General features: G+C 39.8%; 1 protein-coding gene and 1 long non-coding RNA gene across 5 annotated transcripts; one reads left to right on the top strand and one right to left on the bottom strand.

Annotated features, from left to right (window-relative positions):
- Positions 1-516: 516 nt before the first annotated feature.
- Positions 517-21847, top strand: crtc1b (CREB regulated transcription coactivator 1b). Of its 4 annotated transcripts, none has more exons than XM_080289618.1 (14): positions 517-747; positions 2403-2519; positions 3093-3220; positions 4345-4404; positions 4646-4740; positions 5233-5318; positions 5400-5443; positions 12643-12866; positions 13459-13610; positions 15702-15938; positions 17102-17188; positions 18944-19030; positions 19114-19288; positions 19875-21847. In XM_080289618.1, exons 1-14 carry the CDS (start codon positions 622-624, stop codon positions 20084-20086), a joined length of 1830 nt encoding a protein of 609 aa, XP_080145744.1. In that variant the 5' UTR covers positions 517-621; the 3' UTR covers positions 20087-21847. The 4 variants fall into 4 exon arrangements, with proteins under 4 accessions (XP_080145744.1, XP_080145746.1, XP_080145745.1 ...); XM_080289619.1 differs by having other exon boundaries at positions 518-747; positions 5248-5318; XM_080289620.1 differs by lacking the exon at positions 17102-17188.
- Positions 6387-19963, bottom strand: LOC113037230 (uncharacterized). The gene is made up of 4 exons (XR_003274604.2): positions 19826-19963; positions 9801-9924; positions 7096-7154; positions 6387-7002 (listed from the first exon to the last, which is right to left on the bottom strand). It is a non-coding gene; the product is annotated as an uncharacterized LOC113037230 (long non-coding RNA).
- Positions 21848-22437: the final 590 nt, after the last annotated feature.

Genomic DNA, 22437 nt, shown 5'->3' with positions numbered 1-22437 from the left:
GGTTGCATTCCAGACAGGGTCATACCAAAAGTTTCAAACAATTAGACCATTGTCCTTGATCCAATAAAACGATGGCCAGAAAATCTACAAAAACCAATGAAAATATACCACAACAGCTCACAATCTCACATAGTGAAGTTTAATTCAATACATTCAGACTTTCATTGGATATATGCAAGTTTTAGTCAGTATATTCAGACTTCCATTGCATATCTTCTAGTTTAATTCAATATGATCCAACTTTCTCGTCATAAACTAGAGCTTCATGCGATATATGTAGACTTTCCTTCCATTCTGGATAGTTCATGCGCAGTTTTTTTCTGTTGTATCCATTGCATTCATTACTGCTTCATTCCATGCTGTTTTTATTCTGTTTGAAAATCCTGTTCTCTTTTATGTGAACTTATTTATTTACTTAACTATTTATAGCATGCATCTGGGGCACACGATTTCCCTTGTGGCAGTGTGTATTTTATCTGCAACTCACCCTGCCGCAAACTCTGGCAATAACTGAAGCAAAAAAGAAAAACATCAACAGACACGTTGACTGTGCGTGATGACGACCGGGAGAGCCCGGAGTGGTGCGCAGCGTAACATTCCATTGAGAAGAAGAGGGGAAAGATGGCGTCCTCTAACAATCCTCGCAAATTTAGCGAAAAAATCGCTTTGCATAATCAGAAGCAGGCGGAAGAGACCGCCGCGTTTGAAGAAGTGATGAAAGACCTGAACATCACCAGAGCTGCGCGGGTAAGACCCCCACAGAGGGGCTGTTTACCTCTCGTTGCATCGCTGTTTGGCAGCTAACGAACACTGCGGAGATGTATCGGAAAGGTTGGGATGCTATGTAAGCTAAAGTTCATATTAGCGTCCTTTGCTGCATCAGTGCAATGCTGCGGAGCGACGTTTCCCCCGCGCCTGTTAAAACAAGCCAGCATTATTTGACTTCCAGCAGCACTAACCAGCTTAGCCTCGCCTGCTGGAGCTGTGGATAATGTGCACCTGTTCTCCCCTGCCTGTGGCTGCTGACATTTCGTTAGCTAATAGACAAATCGTCTGGCATGGTAGTGACCGCATTAGAGCACGTTAGGAAAAGTTAGCTGCGATTTAGAAACGGAATGGGAAGCAATGTTGGTTGACAGAGAGATTAGCCAAACAGATGTTAACCAGCTGTGTGTGTGTGTGTTTCTTATTTATTAAGGGGAAAGAGGGTAACCCCCACATTACCCGTAACATTATTTTCATAGCATACACTTACGGAGAGCAAAGTCAGCTCTGACTAAATGATCCACATGTCTCGTTTTACTCGCTCTATCTTTAGCAAAGTGTGAATGGCAGCTTTCTCACTACAATGAAAGCACTGGTTGCCTCAACCACTACAAGTGGAGCAGATGTTTTCATTAGGCTGCTGTTTATTATGCCAATTCAATTGGCTCTAACTGAAGCTGCAAGTCCACTGCTGATGAATAAAATGTGGGGGTTTTTTTTCTAACGCTGAGACATGATGTTCGTTTTACTGTCTGTCTTTTTTTGTTGTTGTTGTCATTTTACAGAAGTGAATATAACTGTGGATGAAAAGCTCTGGTTTAGATATAGCAGATGATAATCATGTAAAAAAAAAAACAGTAAAATGGAGCTGAAATGGGATTTTTTTTTTTAAAGTTTTAAAATAACTTCCAGAATGACTTGTCATCATTGTTGGCGATTTCTCGCAATTTTTGATGATGAACTAATTGTTTCAGGGCTGTTCGTCTCAAAACATATAAACCATATTGTTGCCAGGAAACGTTGGGGCTAATTGTTGGTCTAGTTGCTGGAAATGATGCCCACTTACCACGCTGCGTCAGTGTAAACCTGAGCTGTACTGTTATTTACTGCTAAGGGGGAGGGGTGGGGGGAATTGAATTTACTACTCAGTTTTATGGTCTCTGCCTGATTTCTTTGTGTTGCCATCCAAACATCCATCCATGGCATCAGTTCTGATCATTTATCCTCACGCATTTCATTTCATATTCGAGGCCTTCCATCACAGTGTTGTTTTTGTTTTTTAATAACATATATGGCTTTTGTTTTGACTACTGTTGTGTGGTTAATGTAGTAGCCAGGTGTGTTACATGGAAAGTGTGACTGTAATTACACCAGCTGTCAGTCAGGTGTCATTCACATCAGCTGATGTGATTTTTCTTTTCTTTTTATTTGCTATTAAAATATGTTCTCTGCCTCCTGATTATTCGTGGTACCGCCACATCTGCCTGGCTCATCACGTTTCATCTGTCAGTTAATGAATTCATCAGTCTTTCATATCCCACACTGTGGTCTGGCATGCACCATTTTTTTTAGCATCTCTTTTTTGTGTATTGGATCAGTCATTCACTCATGCTTTCATGCAATTTTACTTTGCACAGTTGCAGTTACAGAAGACCCAGTATTTGCAACTAGGGCAGAATCGTGGACAGTACTATGGAGGCTCACTGCCCAATGTCAATCAGATTGGAAATGGCAACATTGACCTGCCTTTTCAGGTGAGCCCCTGGCCTCTCTCGGCTGGTAAATCAATGGTTTGTTGTAGACCAGTGTGCCCTTCTCAGCTGTTGGTGATACTATTGGACATACAAAGGTTGCAGGTGTCTGTGGTGTTGGTGAAAGAACCCAGAAAATTCCTCTAAAGCCATTAAAGAAAGTCTGCAGGCTTATTTATGGCTGTGCTGACAGTAAAGTGTTTAGACATTACCTCGTCGTCAAAGCTGCATAAAGCATCAGGTTTTATCAGGGTCCAAGAGTGAAGGAGAAGACGTGCACTACAGCTGTTTTTTTTTTGTTTTGTTTTGTTTTGTTTGGGGTTTTTTCACCCTGATGCGTAATTTGGTTCCTAAATTTTAAATAGACCATTGCTTGTCATGGCTTTCCATTTTTAATACATTTGCCAACTCAAGCATCAGTATGGGGGGCCCATGGCTTGACTCATTTTGAAACAAACACATGTGCACCATTTATCCTCAGACATTATCCTAAGACACAGTTTTATAGTGTAAGCAATTTTTGTTTTTGTTTTCTTTGTGGGCGGGGCCTCATTCACCTGATGTGTCCACCTCCAGAACTCAGTGCTGGATACCAGTCGGACAACCAGGCACCACGGGCTGGTGGACCGTGTTTACCGTGACCGGAACCGCATCACTTCGCCTCACCGCCGGCCGCTAACAGTCGACAAACATGGACGCCAGATATCCTTTCGTTTCAAACGCACTGTGATGAGGAATGTGTTATTGTTTTGGTCTGATTTTTAAGTCAAAATTCTGATTTGTGTCTGGAGACAAGCTACTTCAGCGTAGCAGACTGCTTTAAATTTAAGCTTTTGGCTGTTTAATTGATCAGCTTTCATTAGTTTTCATGTATTTGTGTGATATGTTTTTTATATATATATATATATATATATATATATATATATATATATATATATATATATATGTTAGAATAACGAATGACTGAAATTCTGAAACAATAGCCTTTTGTTCTAATGACAGTTTTCATTGCTGACACTATCAGGACTATTTTAAAGTCTTTTAGCTTGTCGTCATGTTATTCCTAAACATTTAGCCAGTGCCATTGATGATAAACAGAAACAAAACAGATAGACATCAGCCACTGATGTTGGGAAATGTCCTCTTACTTGTCCTCTTAAAATGCCAATATGCAGCCTTGAGATAGGGGCTAAACTTTGTGGGATGAATAGTTTTGAATGTAAGTAAGGCCTCAGTTGCACAGGCCTAGAGACTGTTTTGAGATCCCCTAGCAACTTCTTTGTTGCTAGGGAAAGATGTGTATTTCCCAACTAGTTGGGCGTTGGTTCCTGGAGGTTGCAATGACCAGATAAAATGGATGGGAAAGAGGGCCCCACACCAGAAACCTCCAGGAGCAGTGGTTGCCTGTAGTTTGCCTGGAAAGTGGTTAAGTAGGGGTTAAGGTTATTTAGTCATCTGTGTTTTTATATTGTCATATGGACCAGAGATTGCTACCAGACTGGTTAACAATGATTGCTGTTTAAGGAACGCAATTACTATTCATCATATGAGATGTGTTAAGATATCATCTGTCAGTAATGGTGCTGAGTGGATTTTAAGAGAGTGAGTGTTTGTTATGCTGCATGTACTGACAGCCTGATATTGAACTATGTAACACGATGCGTTGTAGACAGTTGACAAGACCATCAATATATTCGTCTATTAGATAACAAGATATCAAAGTAAATGTATCAAAGTAAAGCTTGTGTGTGGTTATTTATTATTTAGCAGGTCTTTTGGGCTGATTAGGGTAAGAAAACAAATTTATTTCCCTTGACTAAATTCACATTGACAGCTGTCCTTACAGCTCAGTTTACCTCTCCCCACCGCCAGACACTAGCTGGAGAAGGTAAGGCACCTCCTTTTGTCCATTTGCCAAAATAAGAACTAGGACACACAGCCAGATACAGCGCTCTTCCAAAGATTAAATGACATGACTCTGTGCAGCCTAGTTGATGCACAACTTCTAAAGTAAACCAGAAGGTCTAGAACAGATTTCTGATAGATTTGATGCTGCAGAGCTTGAATTCTGCCAGTATTCATGAGCTGGCATTGGTTTTGCTTGAATTTCATCTGTCTCTCACGTACAGGACAAATTCAGACTCTGCCTTACACCAGAGCGCCATGAATCCAAAGCCCCAGGAGGTCTTTGCCGGGGGATCACAGGAGCTGCAGCCTAAACGAGGTAGAGGAAGATCCCGTTACAAAGACACAGAGCTGCTTTTATTTATTAATGTAGAATGTACTAATGCAGACAGGAAACCTCAAAAGACATAAAGGGGCTGGTGTCACACAGTAGTAGTTCTTGGTGAAATATTTATAAAGTAAATGGATCTCTAGCAAAGTTTCTGCATTCTGGTTCAGCCCTCGGCTGGATGTGGAGGAGTAGCATCTCTGAATGAGGCTGATTCAGGAGGATCTAGAGAGGAAAATCAATAATTAACTGATTATGCATTGATTATGTCTTTTTATGTGTGAAGCTCTGATAAAGCGAAGCCAAGATTAGCTGGCATCCTTTCAGTCTGTCTGATGGTCACCTTCTATTTTTACACTCTAGAATCTGGTGCACAGCACTAAATTCTGCATGACTGGCTCCGATATTGATGACTCATTTTTTTTGGTTTGTTATGTATTTTTGTCATGGCAAGCAACTGTGTCTTGCTGTTTCACTAATTAGTACTGCTGCTAACAGTGCCTGGAACGGAGAACTCGGAGACAAGTGCAGACAACGATGTGCAGAAACAGTTGTGGGATGACGAGAAGGTACCAATGGGACAGGGAAGGGCTGCAGAGTGTACACCAGTGACGCAAGACTTGTGTCTCATGATTGCATTTTCTTCTCAGGATGATTCATCAAAGCCCAACACTTGTGATGTCCCAGGAATCAAGTGAGTGGTTTACGTTGTTTGTTTTATTATTCTTCAATGCCACTTGAGTATTGTGCATGAAGCAATATGTGGACATTAGTTGTCTGCCATATTGGACGTGATACAGCTAGGTTGCTAGGGAGAAATGTGCGTTCCCCAATTGGTTGGCGGTCGTTCCTGGAAGTTGTTGGCTCTCACTGGGTGAAAGAGTTGCAAATGATTTGTGCTCCTAGTGATTTCTTTGGAGTTTGAATTTCTGTGACCTAAGAATTGACAAGAAAACTTTGGCACATGTTTTTTTCCTTTAGTTGGAAGAATAACCATCAACCAGATATAATCCTTTAAATCTCAATCTTAATAAGTAGCCAGGTTTTATTACTGGTGTGTTTTGTAGCGCTCTGGACTAAGTAAACAACAGTTCAGTATTAATCTGCTACTCTTTTTTTTTTTCTACAACTGCTTTTTTCTTTTTCATTTGGATGGTTGACTGAAGTTTTTTGTGCATTCCCCATGTGTCAGGTAACTGAGGAAATCCTCCAGATGTTGCTAGTATCGCCTGGGGGAAAGTCCTGTAGTGATAGGCAATCAGGTGCTACTTTTTCTACGAGCACTGTAAAGTACAAACATAAAATGCTTCATAATGACATTTAAAGCAAAACTCCTTTTTCGTGTTAACGTTGGATATTAGAAAAATGGCACTGAAAGAATTGGAAATAAATGGGAGAATTTTGCAAGACCAAATATGGATGGACCACAAAAAAAAAATGGGGGCAAAGTCAGCAATTTCTAACCATTTTATTATCTGATTTCTCTGGTGAGAAAGCCCATGTACTTTCCCATGTCCCAATTTAAAGTTCATTTAGATGATCTGTCAAAATAACAGCAAAAGCAGGTCGGAGTGCAAAGATGCTGAATAAATAAAAAGGCTGGTTAACAGACAGAATTACACAAAATAGAGCAAAACTTAAGTGATTATTGTCATTTATTGGTTAGGAAGTTAACATATTCTCCCATAAATCAGGTTAGGTACAGTTATTTTCACAATAGATGGCCATCACAATAAATCTTAATATGTGTGATTGAATCAATTTCCTCTGATCAGTAAACATTTTATTTGTTGACCTTTTCCACAAAGAAAGTCACAATCTTGTGAAAGCATAGAGTAAAATGGATCATTTACATGTGTTCAAAAGACAGTTTAGATCCCCTTTTATTTATCATCCCTCCCCTTATTGAAACTTCCCCACTTTGATAGGATATGAAAAATACACAGACAAATGCATGGTTAAAAAAGCTAGTTGTAACAACATAGTTACAACTGTAACTATGTTATGGAAGCACAGCAGCTACGACGGCCATTGTGACAGAAGTCAGGCTGATTTTGTTAATGACTGCGGTGCTGTTTGCTCTGGTGGTTGCATTTTGGGTTGAGGTGGCTGAACTTTGCATTGTGGTAGTTGAAGCTTGGGTTGGGGTGGTTGCACTTTGCATTGTGGTAGTTGAAGCTTGGGTTGGGGTGGTTGCACTTTGGGTTGGGGTGGTTGCATTTTGTGCATTCACTTCTGGTATCTGTGAAATGGCTGACATTGAAATTGATGGATTAACTTCAGACTCATTGCTACAAATTCTTCGACTGCTTATAATATAATTTGCTGTTATTTGCTAACACTTACTGACAAGCAGAAGCAGAATGAAACAGATCTTGAGAATCATTGTGGAAAAGTCCTTGAACCTTCAAAAATAAAATGATTGATTATTGTTTAATGTTAAATTCACATTTGTGTTTCCCAAAAATTTGGAAATAGCATTAAATATAATCTATAATGACATAGTTTAAATAAATAAAGTATAATATAACAATAGCTCAATAAAGTAAATCAAGTATGAAAAGTGAAATAAATACAATAAAAACTCACTTGATAAAAATCTAAACCAAATACATTCAGTTATTGTCTTATTAGTGTAATTTTCTAAATGACAGAAGTGTCTTTTTTTCTATGTTTCTAATTCATAATGCAATAACATCATCTTTAATTTAGAACAGCATAAACGTTTGTTTTTTTTTAATTACTGTAATCATTATACAGCTCTTTCTATAATAATTAGGGCTGGGTATCGTCACTGATTTCTAGAATCGATTCAATCCCGATTCACAAGGTCCCGAATCGATTCGATCCACGATTCGATTTAATTCGATTCGATTTAAATCTGGGAAATTTTGACAGTCAGAAATATTATAATTCAGATCAGTACATTTACATATTTTTGTATCAATAAAAAGGAAGCTGACACACGCAAGACTTTATCAAAGGTGTGCGCATCACAACAGATGCCTTTGTGTCAAAGTAGCTGAGGATAAAACACAGAAAAACATGAAGGTGATTTTCCTGGCCTGGGATTTTATAAAAATATTCTGCAGTAGATCAAAAACGAAAGAAAACCATTAATCAACATATGAACATCACCTCTGAAGTTACAGCGGTTTTATTAGAGACATGGCTAAGCGTTTTGCATTTTGAATAATTTTAAAAAGTTTAAATTTGTTCAGTATTGAACAGCAGAAATGAGGTTTTCTTTTCGGAAGAATGTAAAAGGGGAAAAAAACAGCGGCTGACAGCGCTGTAAACAACAGTAGACTGGTGCGTAACAAGCAAGCGAATAATGAAGAAAGGGAAACTGTTCTTGAAGTACAGAGAGAGAGAGGGAGAGAGAGAGAGAGAGAGAGAGAGAGGGAGGGATGGAGAGAGAGAGAGAGAGAGAGAGAGCTGTGCATCGCGGTGGAAGCAAAACAGTAAAAGTCAGAGTGAATTCATGACGATGTTTATGTGAAGCGTTTGGATCTTCTTTTGCTGCTGGTTCGGTCAATATTGTTTGGAGAGAGATCAAACTAACAGCTTTAGAATCGGCTCATAAAGGGCGTGAACACAAAGCGCGGACCCGCCGACAGATCAGAATCAGCGAGCTGTCGGCTTTCAGCCCCAACCGTGAGAAAGGTGACATCTAACTGATTCTGGTCCGCGGGTCGCGCTGTGTGTTTACGTCTTTGTGCAGAATCCGTGTACCTGCTCTCATTTACTGTCTTAACTGTTTGGTGGTTCTTGAAATTTTGTGAGATGTCACCAGAGATTCTGGCATTTCGGGCAAAATAAATTTATATTTAAAAAATCGATTCAGGATTTTAATGAATCGATTTTACGTTATCCAAGCCAGAATCGATTTTAATCGATGAATCGATTATAAAAACCCACCCCTGATAATAATGTAACTTTTAAATAAAAAAAAATCACTTCCATACTTTTGCTTTAACCCTTTGAAGCCGGTCGGAGCGGGCACGCTCTTTTTTGCTTAACTATTTTTAAATCCTGGTAGCTCTGCAACCGCATAAGCTAGCGCAATGATTTTTTTTTTGCATATGAAACCGGAGGAGTTGTACTTACATCTTATGCCATCAGCTTGTCCTAAGTCACAGTTTCCTTCCACATAAAGCTTTGCAAAAATTGCGTAAAAAGCGCTTGCAGGAACAAAAACATAATATTCCAGAAACAGCTTTGCCGATCTGATCAGCTGTTCGTAACACTTCCCACATTGAAACAGACGTCAGCGCGAACGATCGCATGTCCACCATTTCCTGCCCGAAACCGGAAGTGACGTTATTTTTGCGGAAAATGTAGTTTTTTACTTGTAGGCCTTAAGAGCCTATACTGGTCATGTTTGACTTTATGCTTTTCTGAATAGTTGCTGGGATGCTTAGAACTCAAATTGCACTGCTGGAAATAGTCTATTTTGATGCACCTGCTGTTTTCTTTGCAAATTTGCATCATAGGATTGTTTTTCATTTTTCCTGCAGTATATAAAAAATGGTGTATCTTAAAAATAAAACTATGAAGACACTCAAAATAAATTTCCTGTTGTTGTAAACTATTTTTTGCAACTTTTTTGTATTTAAAGTTTTAAGGGATAAGCCTCTTAAATTTCTCCAAGTAGAAATATATGTAAAAAACAATTTTTTTGTAGTTTATTGCACTTTTTTGCAATTAATGTAGTTACTATGGACTTAATGCATACATATTATTAAAATATGGGCTATAACAGTTGTATTGATGTATAGCAACTTGAAATGCTCCCAAAAATGGCACTACAGCATGTAAAAATATAAAGTAAGCTCTGGCGGACTTGGTTCTATGGTAGGTCTTAAAGGGTTAAAGCAAAACACAATTTTTTTTTCTTTTTTCAGGAAAAACCACATTGGCTTGACAGAAAAGATGGTCATGAACTAATTTTTCATATTTTATTTTCCATATTGTAACAAAGTAAAGTCTTCAGTAAATCTTTCCCTGACTCTAAAGTTTAGTCAGATATTCTAGATTTGAAAACTTACAGTTTAATCGTTCTGAGTTGTCTTCAGTCGTGCCGATGCTCACCAACTCCAGCTGTTTGTTGTTTAATCTCTGACGGTCTGCAGCTTTTATACTTGCACAATGTCGATGCGATGACATCAGGTGCTGAACAGAGACACAACTTGTAAAACTGGTTGACCATCTTTTCTTGCCAGTATCAACAACATGATGTGATGTATATGTGATTTTTATATCTATCTATATAACTATATAGCTATATCTATGTCTATAGATATCTATATTTATATAGATATATATATAGGTAGCTACCAATCTATATCTATCTTTTTGTTTGTTTTTCGGCACAGCATTTAAGTAAACAGTTAATAGGTGGATGGTTTATTTAAGCTACTGGGGGGTTTTATGTGATTAAACATACTGGTGAAGCTTGGATGTGTTTTTGTTTCTTTTTTGGGGGGGGGGGGGGGGTTCAGGCATATGTTGATGTATCTTTAGATATGCAAATGTATACATAAGAGACAGGAATGAAAAAATAGCATAATATAACATATGGCATAACATAGAACAGCCAACTGGCAGTCCATCTGCATCTAAAGGACAAAGGTCACTCCTTTGAGGATGCCAATGTTCACATGGTTTGATGGTTTGAAAGACGAGTAAAAGAAGCCATCTATGTCCACTGTGAATGACCATCTTTGAATAGAGGTGGTGGCTTACGACACCAACTATCTGCCATCTATAAACCAGTTTTGAGATCCTTCCCAGATGCCTTAATGCCCACTCACATCCTGGGCCTTCTGACCTCCGGAAATCACATGATAGGGGGGAGTTTCACAATGAATTCACCCGAAACCTTGGCTGATAGTGACCTACACCCGTTTTCACACCTTGGCTCGTGTGATTAGGTAGAGCAAAAACAGTCAACATTCAGTTTTTTGTATGAACACGTTTATTCTTAAACACAGCCCGAGCTCTAATACGGAAGCTTTCTTATCATTTCTTTAAGTGGTCTTCAGGAATAGTCCTTGAAGCTTCTTCAAGGACTTTCTAAGAAGCTCTTCTTTGAGTGTTTGCCGCCTTTTGTTTTCGTGACAGGCTGCTAGTTAACAAAGCACCTAAAGAGATAAAGTTTAAAACTGGTTCCCAGAAAGTTGATTCTGTTCATCTGGACGTAGTGTTCTCAGTGGAAGAAAGATTTCGTCAGTCATCCAAGTGACTTCTTCAGTCTCCGCTACCTGCAGGTTTCCCCAACCTTATAAACATTACCTTTGCACAATGACTGAAACTAGCCCACTGCAGCTGTGATGTCAGTTTCACGGTCATTAAAATGTTTCTCCCACTGAAAACGCTACGTCCAGATGAACAGAATCTTCTGAAATTTCTTGGGATTTACTTACCTGGATGATTGAGCATGCATCAAGATATTTTAAAACTGCTTCTTTGCTAAAAAACCTTGACTGGGGTGCCCTTTTTTATTTGAATGATTCAAAGGTCATTGTCTGAAGATGGTCAGGTTCAAGGACTGGACTGAAAATGAGTGAAAAAGCAGCAAATGTCCAAATAAGAACTTTGCAGAACTATTGCTCAAGAACACTTTCAACAAATTCAAAGAAAATCTGGCTCCTTGGAAGCAAAGTAGAACAAATTTAAGACTTTGCACAGTATTGTAATATTTTCTGTTATAGGCTCACAAATCACAAATTATGTTTTGACAGCTGTACATAAAAAGAAACACGAAATGTGCTGTCAGTTCTCAGAGACGTCACGAAAGAATTTGCATCTTTTTTGCTTCTAAATTCAAATAATATCCACGTTTAAAGGTTATACAAGAAAATAAACAAAAAAACTAAATGCACGCTCATTTGGTTAGTCAAAAATGAAGCAAACTATTATGAAACCCTGTCACTCCTGCTGTGCACTTCTGTGTAACTTGTGTTAAGCCTCCATATTACAAGTTTACAATTATGTGCTAGAAAAAAACTGGAAAAATTGCTAAAAGCAACTTTTCGGTGGGACACAATACCCATTAGGTAATTAATCTAGAAGAAACGTTATTACAAGATCATTATGTTGTGCTGTAACAGGAGTGGCTTACACATACTCGTTCCCAGGAGACACAAATCCCTTGGTGGTTGCACCAGAAACAATATCTGGCATCAAAATCTGCCAGATGAGCTTCCTTTGTGACCAAAAAATCAGCCAAAAGAGCCTTTTTTAGATTTCCTATTATTAGTAATAGATTATCGTTCCTGCTTCTCTCTAAATGAAGTCTGCTTGTGTTTGCTGTATTTGGTTCAAACTGACCAAAGCAAAGCATGAAACAGGTCTTGCAATGATTTCTCCTTGCTAGAAACTAAAAACATTTTCAAGAAAGTGAACTTACGAGACACAGAATACACACTGAGAAAGGATTGTCAGCTGATGGAAAATTCTAGCACGGCTGGGAATTATTTATCTGTGGGCATCACTGAGTGAAAGCACAACAGGCTTCAGTTTAGCCGAGCTTGTTGGTAGAGCGCTTTATGCTAAGGACAACTAAAAATACAAAAAGAAAAAATAATAATAATATTAACAAGAACAATACATAAAAATATATATTTAAAAACAGAAAAATTGCATAAGAAGCACAATCTGAGTATTATAATTCAAATTATACAGAAAAATGAAAATCGACTGTCATACTGTGGCACCCACCCACTGTAGGTGGGTTATAAGAAGTATTTAAAATAGCATTTAAAGCAAACATGCTACCCACTGTCACCTAGCTGTTGTTGCCTTTTATTAAAAATGCTCATATGCTTGGTCACAGTCTTGTTTCGCACAAGCTGTTCTTATGTCTGATAGAAAATGTGCTCTTTTCAGCATATTCCCCTCGCCAGACCAGGAGTTGAACCCATCCGTGCTCCCAGCCGCACATAACACCGGCGGTTCGCTGCCCGATCTGACTAACATTCAGTTCCCCCCACCGCTTTCTACCCCGCTGGACCCCGAGGACACCGTGGCCTTCCCCTCCCTCAGCACAGCCAACAGCACGGGCAGCCTCACCACCAACCTCACCCACCTGGGTATAAGCGCCGCCAGCCACGGTAATAATCAACATTTTGTGTTCATAAAAGGGGTAAAACGGGTAAATTTAACAAAGCGTCGGTATTGTACCGACCAGTGTTGTAGCACAGAAATTTAGCTTTAAGTGGAATGTGTTTGTTTACAAAGGAGAACCACTAAACACTTATGCAACTTTCCAAAGAAAACATAAAAACATGCCGGTAGTTTTCATACAAATGACAACAAAACAGCAGGATTTAATTTGATGCTCCACAAGTGTTGAGTCTAGCTCTGCAGACGGCACGCAGTGTGGCCAACAGGATCTAGTTCAGCATCAGTTTGTAACAGTCTCTTATGTTGTAACACCTAATGTGTAAAATACCAAATGTAGGGGCTTGTGCTTTATCACATTTATGCACTTTTACAGACTTTTACTTTGACTTAGACTCACTCTTCTGCACTCAGTATCAGTCCCTACCGTGCAGGCATTTAAAGTTGGTGGTTTTTTGCTGTTTTACTTTTTCTGATGTTTCTTATTTACACCAGTTGGTGCATTAAAGCTAAGTTGGAGACAAAAAACAGGTACGTGTACATCCATAGTTTCTTTTCTTCTTTTTTTTTTTGACTTCCCAGGGATCCCCACTTCCTCTCAGCCCACCATGACCGTGACTGCACAGCGCCGGCAGCCACCGGTGGTGCCGCTTACCCTAACCTCTGACCTCCATCTCCAACAATCTCCTCAGCAGCTCTCACCCACCCTTTCCTCACCAGTTAGCATTACACAGGTAAGGATTAATTAAAATTAGTTTCATTCTCTTTCAGGAACAATGTATTTGTATATCCAAGGTATTTGGACCAAAAATGGATGAAGTCAGAAATTTAAAAATAGTTATTGCACTTGCATCCCGATGTATTGAATTTGAAACAAATAAGTGTCATCACTTACTGCAAAAAGAGGTCACATTATATTAACCCTTAAGGATTTTTCACATTAGTCTATGGTGCCGTTTCAAGTCTTTTTCCATTAATGATTAATTATATTTTGTAGGTTTTGTGCACAGAATAAATTACAGAATAAAATACTGCATTTTAGGATATGCTACATTATGGTCAAACTCTCATTGGTTCAGTATTTGTTTATGTCCAGATAGTCATCAGTAGAAATCAATGACTGGTTGTGCCACAATTTTCTCCAGCTAAACAAAAACAAAACTGAGGTAATAGTCTTTGGCGCCAAAGAAAAACGATTACAGGTCACCAGAGAACTTCAATCTATACATCTAAAAACCACAAACCAGGCGAGAAATTTGGGTGTAGTGATGGATGCAGACCTAAACTTAGAAAAATACATTAAGACAATAACAAAGTCAGCTTACTATCACCTCAAGAATATATCAAGGATAAAAGATCTGATGTCTCAACAGGACCTGGAAAAACTAGTCCATGCATTCATCTTTAGTAGGCTTGATTACTGTAACAGCATCTTTACAGGTCTACCTAAAAAATCAGTCAGACAACTACAGCTCATTCAGAACTCTGCTGCTCGAGTCCTCACTAAGACCAAAAAAGTGGACCACATCAGTCCAGCTCTGAGGTCCTTACACTGGCTGCCTGTCCGTCAGAGGATAGACTTTAAAGTTCTGATGCTGGCCTATAAAGCTCTGAATGGTTTAGGACCAAAATACATCAATGACCTCCTGACCCAGTATGAACCATCCAGATCCCTCAGGTCATCTGGATCCGGTCTTTTATCAGTTCCCAGAGTCAGAACCAGACACGGAGAAGCTGCATTCAGCTTTTATGCTCCTTATATCTGGAACAAACTCCCAGAAAGCCTCAGATCAGCTGAAACACTCAGTTTATTTAAATCCAGGTTGAAGACTCACCTGTTCTCAGCTGCATTTGAATAAAGCACCAAATCCACACTTTAAGCTTAAATTTCAAAACTTAAATTTAACTACTGATTTTATCTACTGTTCTGATTTTATCTGTTTTGATTTTATATACTGTTGTTTGTTTGTTTGTTAATTAGTTAGTTAGTTTATTTGCTTGTTTTATTCAATCTTAAATCATGCTTTTTATTTGTTCTTGTTTCTAATGTCTCTGTAAAGCACTTTGAATCACCTTGTTGTTGAATTGTGCTATACAAATAAACTTGCCTTGCCTTGCCTTGCCTTTACAAAGTCAGGCATGAGAGAGCAACAGAGTCGGTATTGTAGGGAGGCCGTGGTGGATGAGCGTGACACATTTACATATTTATCAGCTTAGTTGATCTTTCTTTTTTTTCCAGTATTCATTTGCAGTCTGGTTAAGTTAAAGAAACACTACATGGCTATGTTGATTTTAGCAAACTTTTACTTTGAAGGAGACTTTTCACAGTTCCAGTTGAGTCTTTGCAGTCAAGTCGGCAAATTGCAGGCATGTGCCGAAGACCAAAGCAATCGCAAGGAGGTTGTTGGTGCAGCACTCCACCAACAACAAATTATCTTTGCAAATTATCTTTGCAGATAATTTCACCTGGTACTTTCAACTGGTTCGAGAATACATACGTTTCCTTATCAGCTAGAGGTTGCCAGGGGGGTCGCTAGGCCCTAAGTGACTGAAATCATCTGCAGTAATGTGTTCCTATGTGTAAATAGCACTGTTGGATGCTGAGAACAGGCTCTTAATGATATCTGTGTCTTTGTCCTTATGCTTTTAGTACAGATCCATAAATTGTAGTGCTTTTGAAACGTCAAGCTGTATACTAATGAGTATTCAACACATACTAGGTGGTTAAAGATAAGATAAAACATTTAAACACCACACCCCTACCCTCCAGTTCATGCAGCAGAAATCACTGCTACTTGGACTAATTTATCCCCATCGTTCTGCAGGTCATGCCAACAGAGTCATTGACCCTGGAACAGCAGCTTTCTCAGTACCCTCTGTTCAACCAGCTGACAGCTCAGGCTCAGGCCCAGCTGATCAGTGACCTCCAGAAGCAGCAGGCCCTGCCACAAGGCATCCAGCTCATTACCTTGCCAACTCTGGCCTCCGCTGGTACAGCGTCTGCCACTGCCAGCAGTCCCTCACCAGACAGCCAGACCACTGGCAGCATGAGCATCAGCTCGGTAAGATGCAGTTTAACAAGAACGTGGAAGCATAGATAAAAATCTGATGACATGATTGAGATAATTTTGCTTATTTTTAAGCTGCTGTTAATTTTACCACTTTAATGATGCTACCCTAAATACATCGCAGTAAATATCTGCACATCCTTTCTATGCTAATTTATTTCTAATTATATAGATTAACTTAGCTAAGAAGCATAAACACATATTACTCTTTGCTACACGATGTCACTGTAAAGTTGTTTGATGTTAACATCTTTGTAAATGATGGTTTATGAAAAAAGAAATATGCATTTGGCCGTTCTTTAAAACACAAGTGTTTGAGGTATAATCAGAATGTTTAGGCTTTACCCTAACTGAACATTACCCAGTCTCTTCAAGAACATCCTGGATCACTTTAAGCCCAGCTGGTATTTTATTTAGTTGGTTTACCTGGAACTCTTTTTCCGCCTCCCTTTCATTTGTAAATGGTTGGACTAGATGGACTGCACTAGACTAGGTGTTTTGTTTTTCACTGTTGAGTGCTCAAAGCACAGACTTTGAGCTTTGTGCCTGAACAGTGCATCAAACTTGTGTTTCTTTAACTTGGTTTTTTAAGGAGTCAAATTTAACAGGAGGAAGTGATCCCAAACATCCCGGACTTCACTATAGTCTATTCTAGCTTATACCACATTTGCACATGCAAATGTACATTTCCATGCGGGCTCCCACACATATTCCACAGTGGCGACTTTTGAATTTTTCCTTGGAAAATGTGGCTTTAGGTGTAAACAGCTGAAAACATGTATTTTGTGGAAACCTACCTAGTACCTAGTTCTCTTCAACACCGATAATCATCCACAAACAAAACATCCACACATTTGAGCTTGAAATAGAAGTTGATGAAAAGGTCAGAACAACATTTCCAGAGACCGGTGTAAAAATTGCAGCATTGCTGAAAGTGATCCAGAGATGCACTCAGATATGATTTTAAATTCTTAATAGATCAAAGTTTAATCAGCTAAGGTCTTTGATTTCCATGGACTAGCTTCCTGAGCTTTTTAGTCCTACCTCATATGTTTTGAGCAGACCCTAAGTTGATGCCTTCTCACATGTCATCGTTTTTAGACTTGTGTATGACAGGCATGAAGCTTAGTGCTAGCTAACCCTCTTCCCTCCAACAGTACCGCAATCAGACTGGCTCACCAGCCACTCAGTCTCCAACCTCCCCAGTCTCCAATCAAGGCTTCTCCCCTGGAGGCTCACCTCAAGTAAGGGCCCACCCACCGAGCTACCTGCTGTTTGGGGAAGGGCTTTGCTCCTGGGGGAAAGCTAATTGTAGAGAGTTAGGCTGCTTTTCATTCACTGTGTCCACACTTAATCACTCATGCCGTCAACAGCTGCATAGCTCATTTCTTCATCAGCACTGCCATCGTTCACAGCGTGCATGGCAACATATTGATAGCCTATTGATGGAGGCTCTGACACTTTGTAGCCTTAAAATATTCATCTTGTATCCTCAACCATTACAGTTTCTCACATGTAATTCACCCAAACTATATTCTCTGTGTCAGATATATTCTGAGGAAAGTCTTGGTTTGTTTGTTTTTTCATGGGTGGGGGACATGCCAGGCTGGAGCATGTAGGTGGCAAGATACGTACGTGCAGGAAAAAATATCTGCTTTGTTGTCACATAGTCAGGTCATCATCATGCAAACTTTATGCTAGGGAGATAACCTTGTTGGCCTAGCCTAGGGGTAGGCAACTCCAGGCCTCGAGTGCCGGTTTTAGATGTATCCTTGATCCAACACAGCTGATCCAAATTGCTAAATGACCTCCTCAACATGTCTTGAAGTTCTCCAGAGGCCTGGTAATGAACTAATCATTTGATTCAGGTGTGCTGACCCAGGGTGAGATCTAAAACCTGCAGGACACCGGCACTCGAGGCCTGGAGTTGCCTACCCCTGGCCTAGCCGTTCCATCCCAGTGATTTGGACATTTACACTGTAACACAGTGTAAATGTAGTTTTTTTTTAAAAGGCAGTTTAATTACAGTTAGTTTCCAGAACATGCATCCTTGTTTCATCTCTATTGTTTTTTCTTATTATTTGAAACCGTGGAAGGGGATCTTATGTTGTTTGCCTCTGTTTTGGACTTTATATAAAGACAAAGACTAGATGTAAAGCTCACAGGGGCTAACAGAGGCTAACATCAGGTAACAGAGGCTAACAGTAGCTAAATGAGGCAAAAACGGCATTGCTACTAACAGTTCAGCATATTCTCAACAGCTCACTTACTATGTGGAGACAGTAATTCATGGATGCCACTTGTAGTATCAGTAGCATTTTATTCACTACCCCTGCTAACTACATATGTGTTCAGTTCGGCTTTATTTATATAGTGCCAAATTACACCAACGAACGCCTCAAGGCACTTTCTGCTGTAAGGTAAATCCTAGGTAGGTGTGTATATTCAATGAGCCCAGACAACTTTCCAAATATACCAGAATATAATAAATATTATTTAAAAAAATAAATAACTTTACCTTTTTTGCACTGGAGTCCCTACAGTGGAGGTGAGTTGAGTGTTGCCACGGTAGTATGATGACAACAACCCATCTGAATTAGTTTTTGTCTTGATCTGGGCTGTCGTGGTCCTATCTACGAGGATGGGACAAACTGAAGCACCCTGGTTGTTTGTCATTTATAATAAAACTGTAAAGTGTGCTTTCAATTTTAATAATAAACTAATCATTAAAGAGTGGCGCTATTGCATCTTCTGTTAGCCTCCTCTTTTTGTGTTTAACCATGACAGTCGTGGTCACGAGGTCCATTTGCTTTGCTCGCTGCTCACTCTGACAGCTGTGACTTTGTGTGCTGCTTGTGTTTTTTGTTACTCCATCGCTGAAAGTGTCTGCTTGTGAACTCAGATATTTTCTCTCTCTGTAAAGATTTGTGTTATTATTGTAGCCACTGCAATGGTGTATTTCTCATATATATTTTTGGGGGTTGTTTGTGTTCCTCCAGCACATCCCCGTGGTGGGCAGCATATTCGGCGACTCCTTTTATGATCAACAGCTGGCATCGAGGCAGACCAACGCTCTCTCTCATCAGGTGACACGTAACGTTAAGTAAAAGGTTTTCTTTAGATTCTCTCTGACTTCAATGTGTGTAACGCGTACAATTGTGCTTTTTAGCTCGAGCAGTTCAACATGATCGAAAACCCCATCAGCTCCACCAGCCTTTACAACCAGTGCTCCACCCTCAACTACACGCAGGCAGCCATGATGGGGCTCACTGGGAGCAGCCTACCCGACTCTCAGCAGCTCGGCTACAGCAGCCACGGCAACATCCCCAACATCATCCTAACAGGTAGCCACAGCATCTGTGTGTGTTTGCCCTTTGATACATTAAAGGTTCTTTGCATAAATGCCAAGCATCCGTCAAAACATCGGTGATGAGCAAGAAACGAGGCCCCCCTGTGCTGGTGTGTTGCACATGACTGAGATTTCAGTCAATATATGCTCTATCTGGGCTAAGGTAAAGAAGTCTAAAGGCAACTGAGCCGAAACTAACAGCAGAATTCTCCAGAGACCATACGAGGGAACAACTTCTTTTAGACACTTCCACATTTTACTAAATTGCCAAGGTTTCTTGTTTTATACACTTCTATCATCCAGTCTAATAAACAACACCAAATAAGAGTCGATAGCAGAATAAACCGTACGTCTGTGCAGAGTTGGTGTACTATCATCAAAGTAAACCTTCCAGTGACTTGAACGTTTGTCTTTGGGTTTTAAAGGTACTTTGCAATCCACTTGTGCAGTAGTTCTAAAATAGGATCTCTGTGGTAGGGAAACATGTAGAAATACTTGTCCCAATTTCGCTTGAATCAGTAAAAACTCTAACCCGATTCTTGCCAGGCGTGCACGTTGTTCTCAGCACTTGTATTTCTCAGTCACAGGTGAGTCTCCGCCAAGCCTGTCCAAAGAGCTGACCAACTCTCTTGCGGGAGTTGGCGACGTCAGCTTCGACGCAGATTCTCAATTCCCTCTGGACGAGCTGAAGATCGACCCGCTCACCCTGGACGGACTGCACATGCTCAACGACCCCGACATGGTGCTTGCCGACCCCGCCACCGAGGACACGTTTAGAATGGACAGGCTGTGACGTGAAGAAAAAGAAAACTCGTTAATGGAGAGAACCAAAGGGCAGGATGATCCCTCTTCCTCGTTGCATGGCCGTCCAGCTGTCCGACTTTGCCCTTTGAAACAATGCGGCACCAAAAGACAACAGGGGGGAAAAAAGACATCCAGCGGCTCGCCGGGGGGAATGCCTCGCTGTCGTTTTGAATGAGATTGGTCGCTCAGTGCTTTTGCTAGCCTACTGTGTTTACAGTGTACCATTACATGCCACATATATTCCAAAAACGCACATTTGGCGGTTTTCTTTTCATATCCACTTTATTATTTATTTTGTTGATATTTGCTTGTAGCAGGAAGCTGCTAGGACATTGGGCGAAACTGCACCCGATATAAGCGGCCGTGTTTTTAAGAAAAAAGAGAGCGAGAAAAAAGAAACCGAAAAAAACATGGTCGCTTTGCTAATACCGTGCAATGAAATAGAACGGTTTTCCCATCATGCTATAACGGCTTTCTATTTCACACTCAAAGCTTTATTTTTGACAACCAAATGTTATTTTCATTGTGTACTTGTGTGTTTTTATGCTTCATCTATTTATATGTTCTATTTATTTATTTGGTTAAAGATTTTATATTCCATTTCATAATTTCAATTTGATGCCAAAATGTTTTCTGTAGGCATCGTGTAATATTGCACTGATGTAATTTGTGTCTATTTATTGATTACTAACATATTTATAAATGTGTTTATTAAGCTATTTTTGGTTTATCGAGGAGTGCAAAACCTCCCCATAGTTGCCCTTCGGTGTTCAGTGTGCCATTTTCTGATGTAAGATGTGGCGACCGTTAACCATGCTGCAGCCCAACAGTCCAATCCAGATACGACAGTTTTTTTTAGCACCGCTCCAAAAAATGCTGCGTGCTCCGGAAATGCGTTGGCTTAAAGCCACACACGTGATCTTTAACTGAGAAAAATCATCAGGAAGAAAAACAGAAGCATCTAAATTTATTTTCTCCTGATGAAAAGCCAGAATACATACATATATACACGTTCAGGCCGACCCTCTTCTCAGTGAAGGAAGGTGTCTGTTTTTAAACCAGAGATCACTGAAATCTTTTAAAGTCGTCACTGTGAAATCACCTGATTTTGCCTTACGGGAGTATTCTACTGTTCTACTTAAGTGTCTAACGTGACAGCGTATTTTCGTAACTTACTGTAACGTTTTCTCGTATTTGAGAGAAACTTTTGGTCAGTGATGTTTGTGGTTATGTTGTGTAAGGTTTGACAAATCAATGTACTGTATTTTGTAGCGGTACACTTTATAGCCAAATTGTTGGATGTTTTCTAAAGCGGGGCAAAAACGAGAAAAAAAAAAGTCAAAGGCGTGTTTGAAGTGTTCGAGATGGAGCGCAATTGTGGGGAGGCTTTTTGCTCCTTTACAGGGAAGCTCTAACAAAAACGCAGCTGACTCGACGCGTGGGTATTTCTTACTGAACTACTTGGTTTTCATAAGCTCCACGCTTCTAGTTTATGAGAGGATGGGATAAAGTAGACAAAGTAGAATATGGCTATATAAATCTATTTATATGCTAAGTATTGTGTGCAATCTGAACACTACACAAATCGGCGGTGTAGCAGAGTCACATCGTTTGAATACGCAGACAGACTTTAAGGGGTCAGTCAGCCCGCCTAAATCTTTTGTCAGAGTTTCCCTGAGAGTCACGTGCAGTCTGTGGGATCATGTTTGTTATATTGTAACGTTTGTGTACAGATGTGCTAATATTTTTACTCACAGCGCTGATGGGAAGAGTTCCCAAATCCCCCTTGCTGAAAAAAGAGAAAAAGGAATCACGTTTGGTTTACCTCTACAGCTGGACGGTTCGTCTCAGTTGAAGTGTTTTCTTGTCTGCTGTAAACCTCCATCAACGGTTTTTGTTTGCCTTCAACGGGCCTGTGATTCCTATGCAAAATGAGACAAATAAGATGCTTGAAGGAAAAAATCCACCTCTGGTGTTTTATTAGCTAACAGAGTTTGCACGTTAAGCTGGATTTATTCTTTTTGCAGGCGAGCAAGCAGTGTGACTCTTGTATTACAGATGGTAGACTTTGGAGATGTCAATTTTATTTTAAAGAGAAACATTATTGCAGATTAAAATGGAACCTAAAATGTCAAACATGGTAAATGTCGTGCAGGCCGTATAATATTTTAAGACTTTAAGGGCTTTGTAGTTTATGACAGAATTAAAAATCACCTCACTTAAAAACTGGAATTGGGCGGCATCTCTTTTAAAGACTAAACATCGTGGCTCTACGCTAGAAAACTGACACTATTGGGAGTGTGCGCGTGTAGGATGTTGTAGTGTGTCGTGGTGGTGCTA

The sequence above is a fragment of the Astatotilapia calliptera genome, chromosome 15, assembly GCF_964374335.1.
Source record: "Astatotilapia calliptera chromosome 15, fAstCal68.1, whole genome shotgun sequence".
Lineage (NCBI taxonomy): Eukaryota > Metazoa > Chordata > Actinopteri > Cichliformes > Cichlidae > Astatotilapia > Astatotilapia calliptera.
This window is presented reverse-complemented; position numbering and strand designations above follow the sequence as displayed.

What these genes read in the sequence shown, in the direction of transcription:
- crtc1b (XM_080289618.1), top strand. Translation starts at nt 622, where the DNA reads ATGGCGTCCTCTAACAATCCTCGCAAATTTAGCGAAAAAATCGCTTTG. An exon ending in ACATTGACCTGCCTTTTCAG is followed by an intron (nt 2,520 to 3,092) that starts GTGAGCCCCTGG and finishes GTCCACCTCCAG; the next exon opens with AACTCAGTGCTGGATACCAG. An exon ending in CACCAGTTAGCATTACACAG is followed by an intron (nt 13,611 to 15,701) that starts GTAAGGATTAAT and finishes ATCGTTCTGCAG; the next exon opens with GTCATGCCAACAGAGTCATT.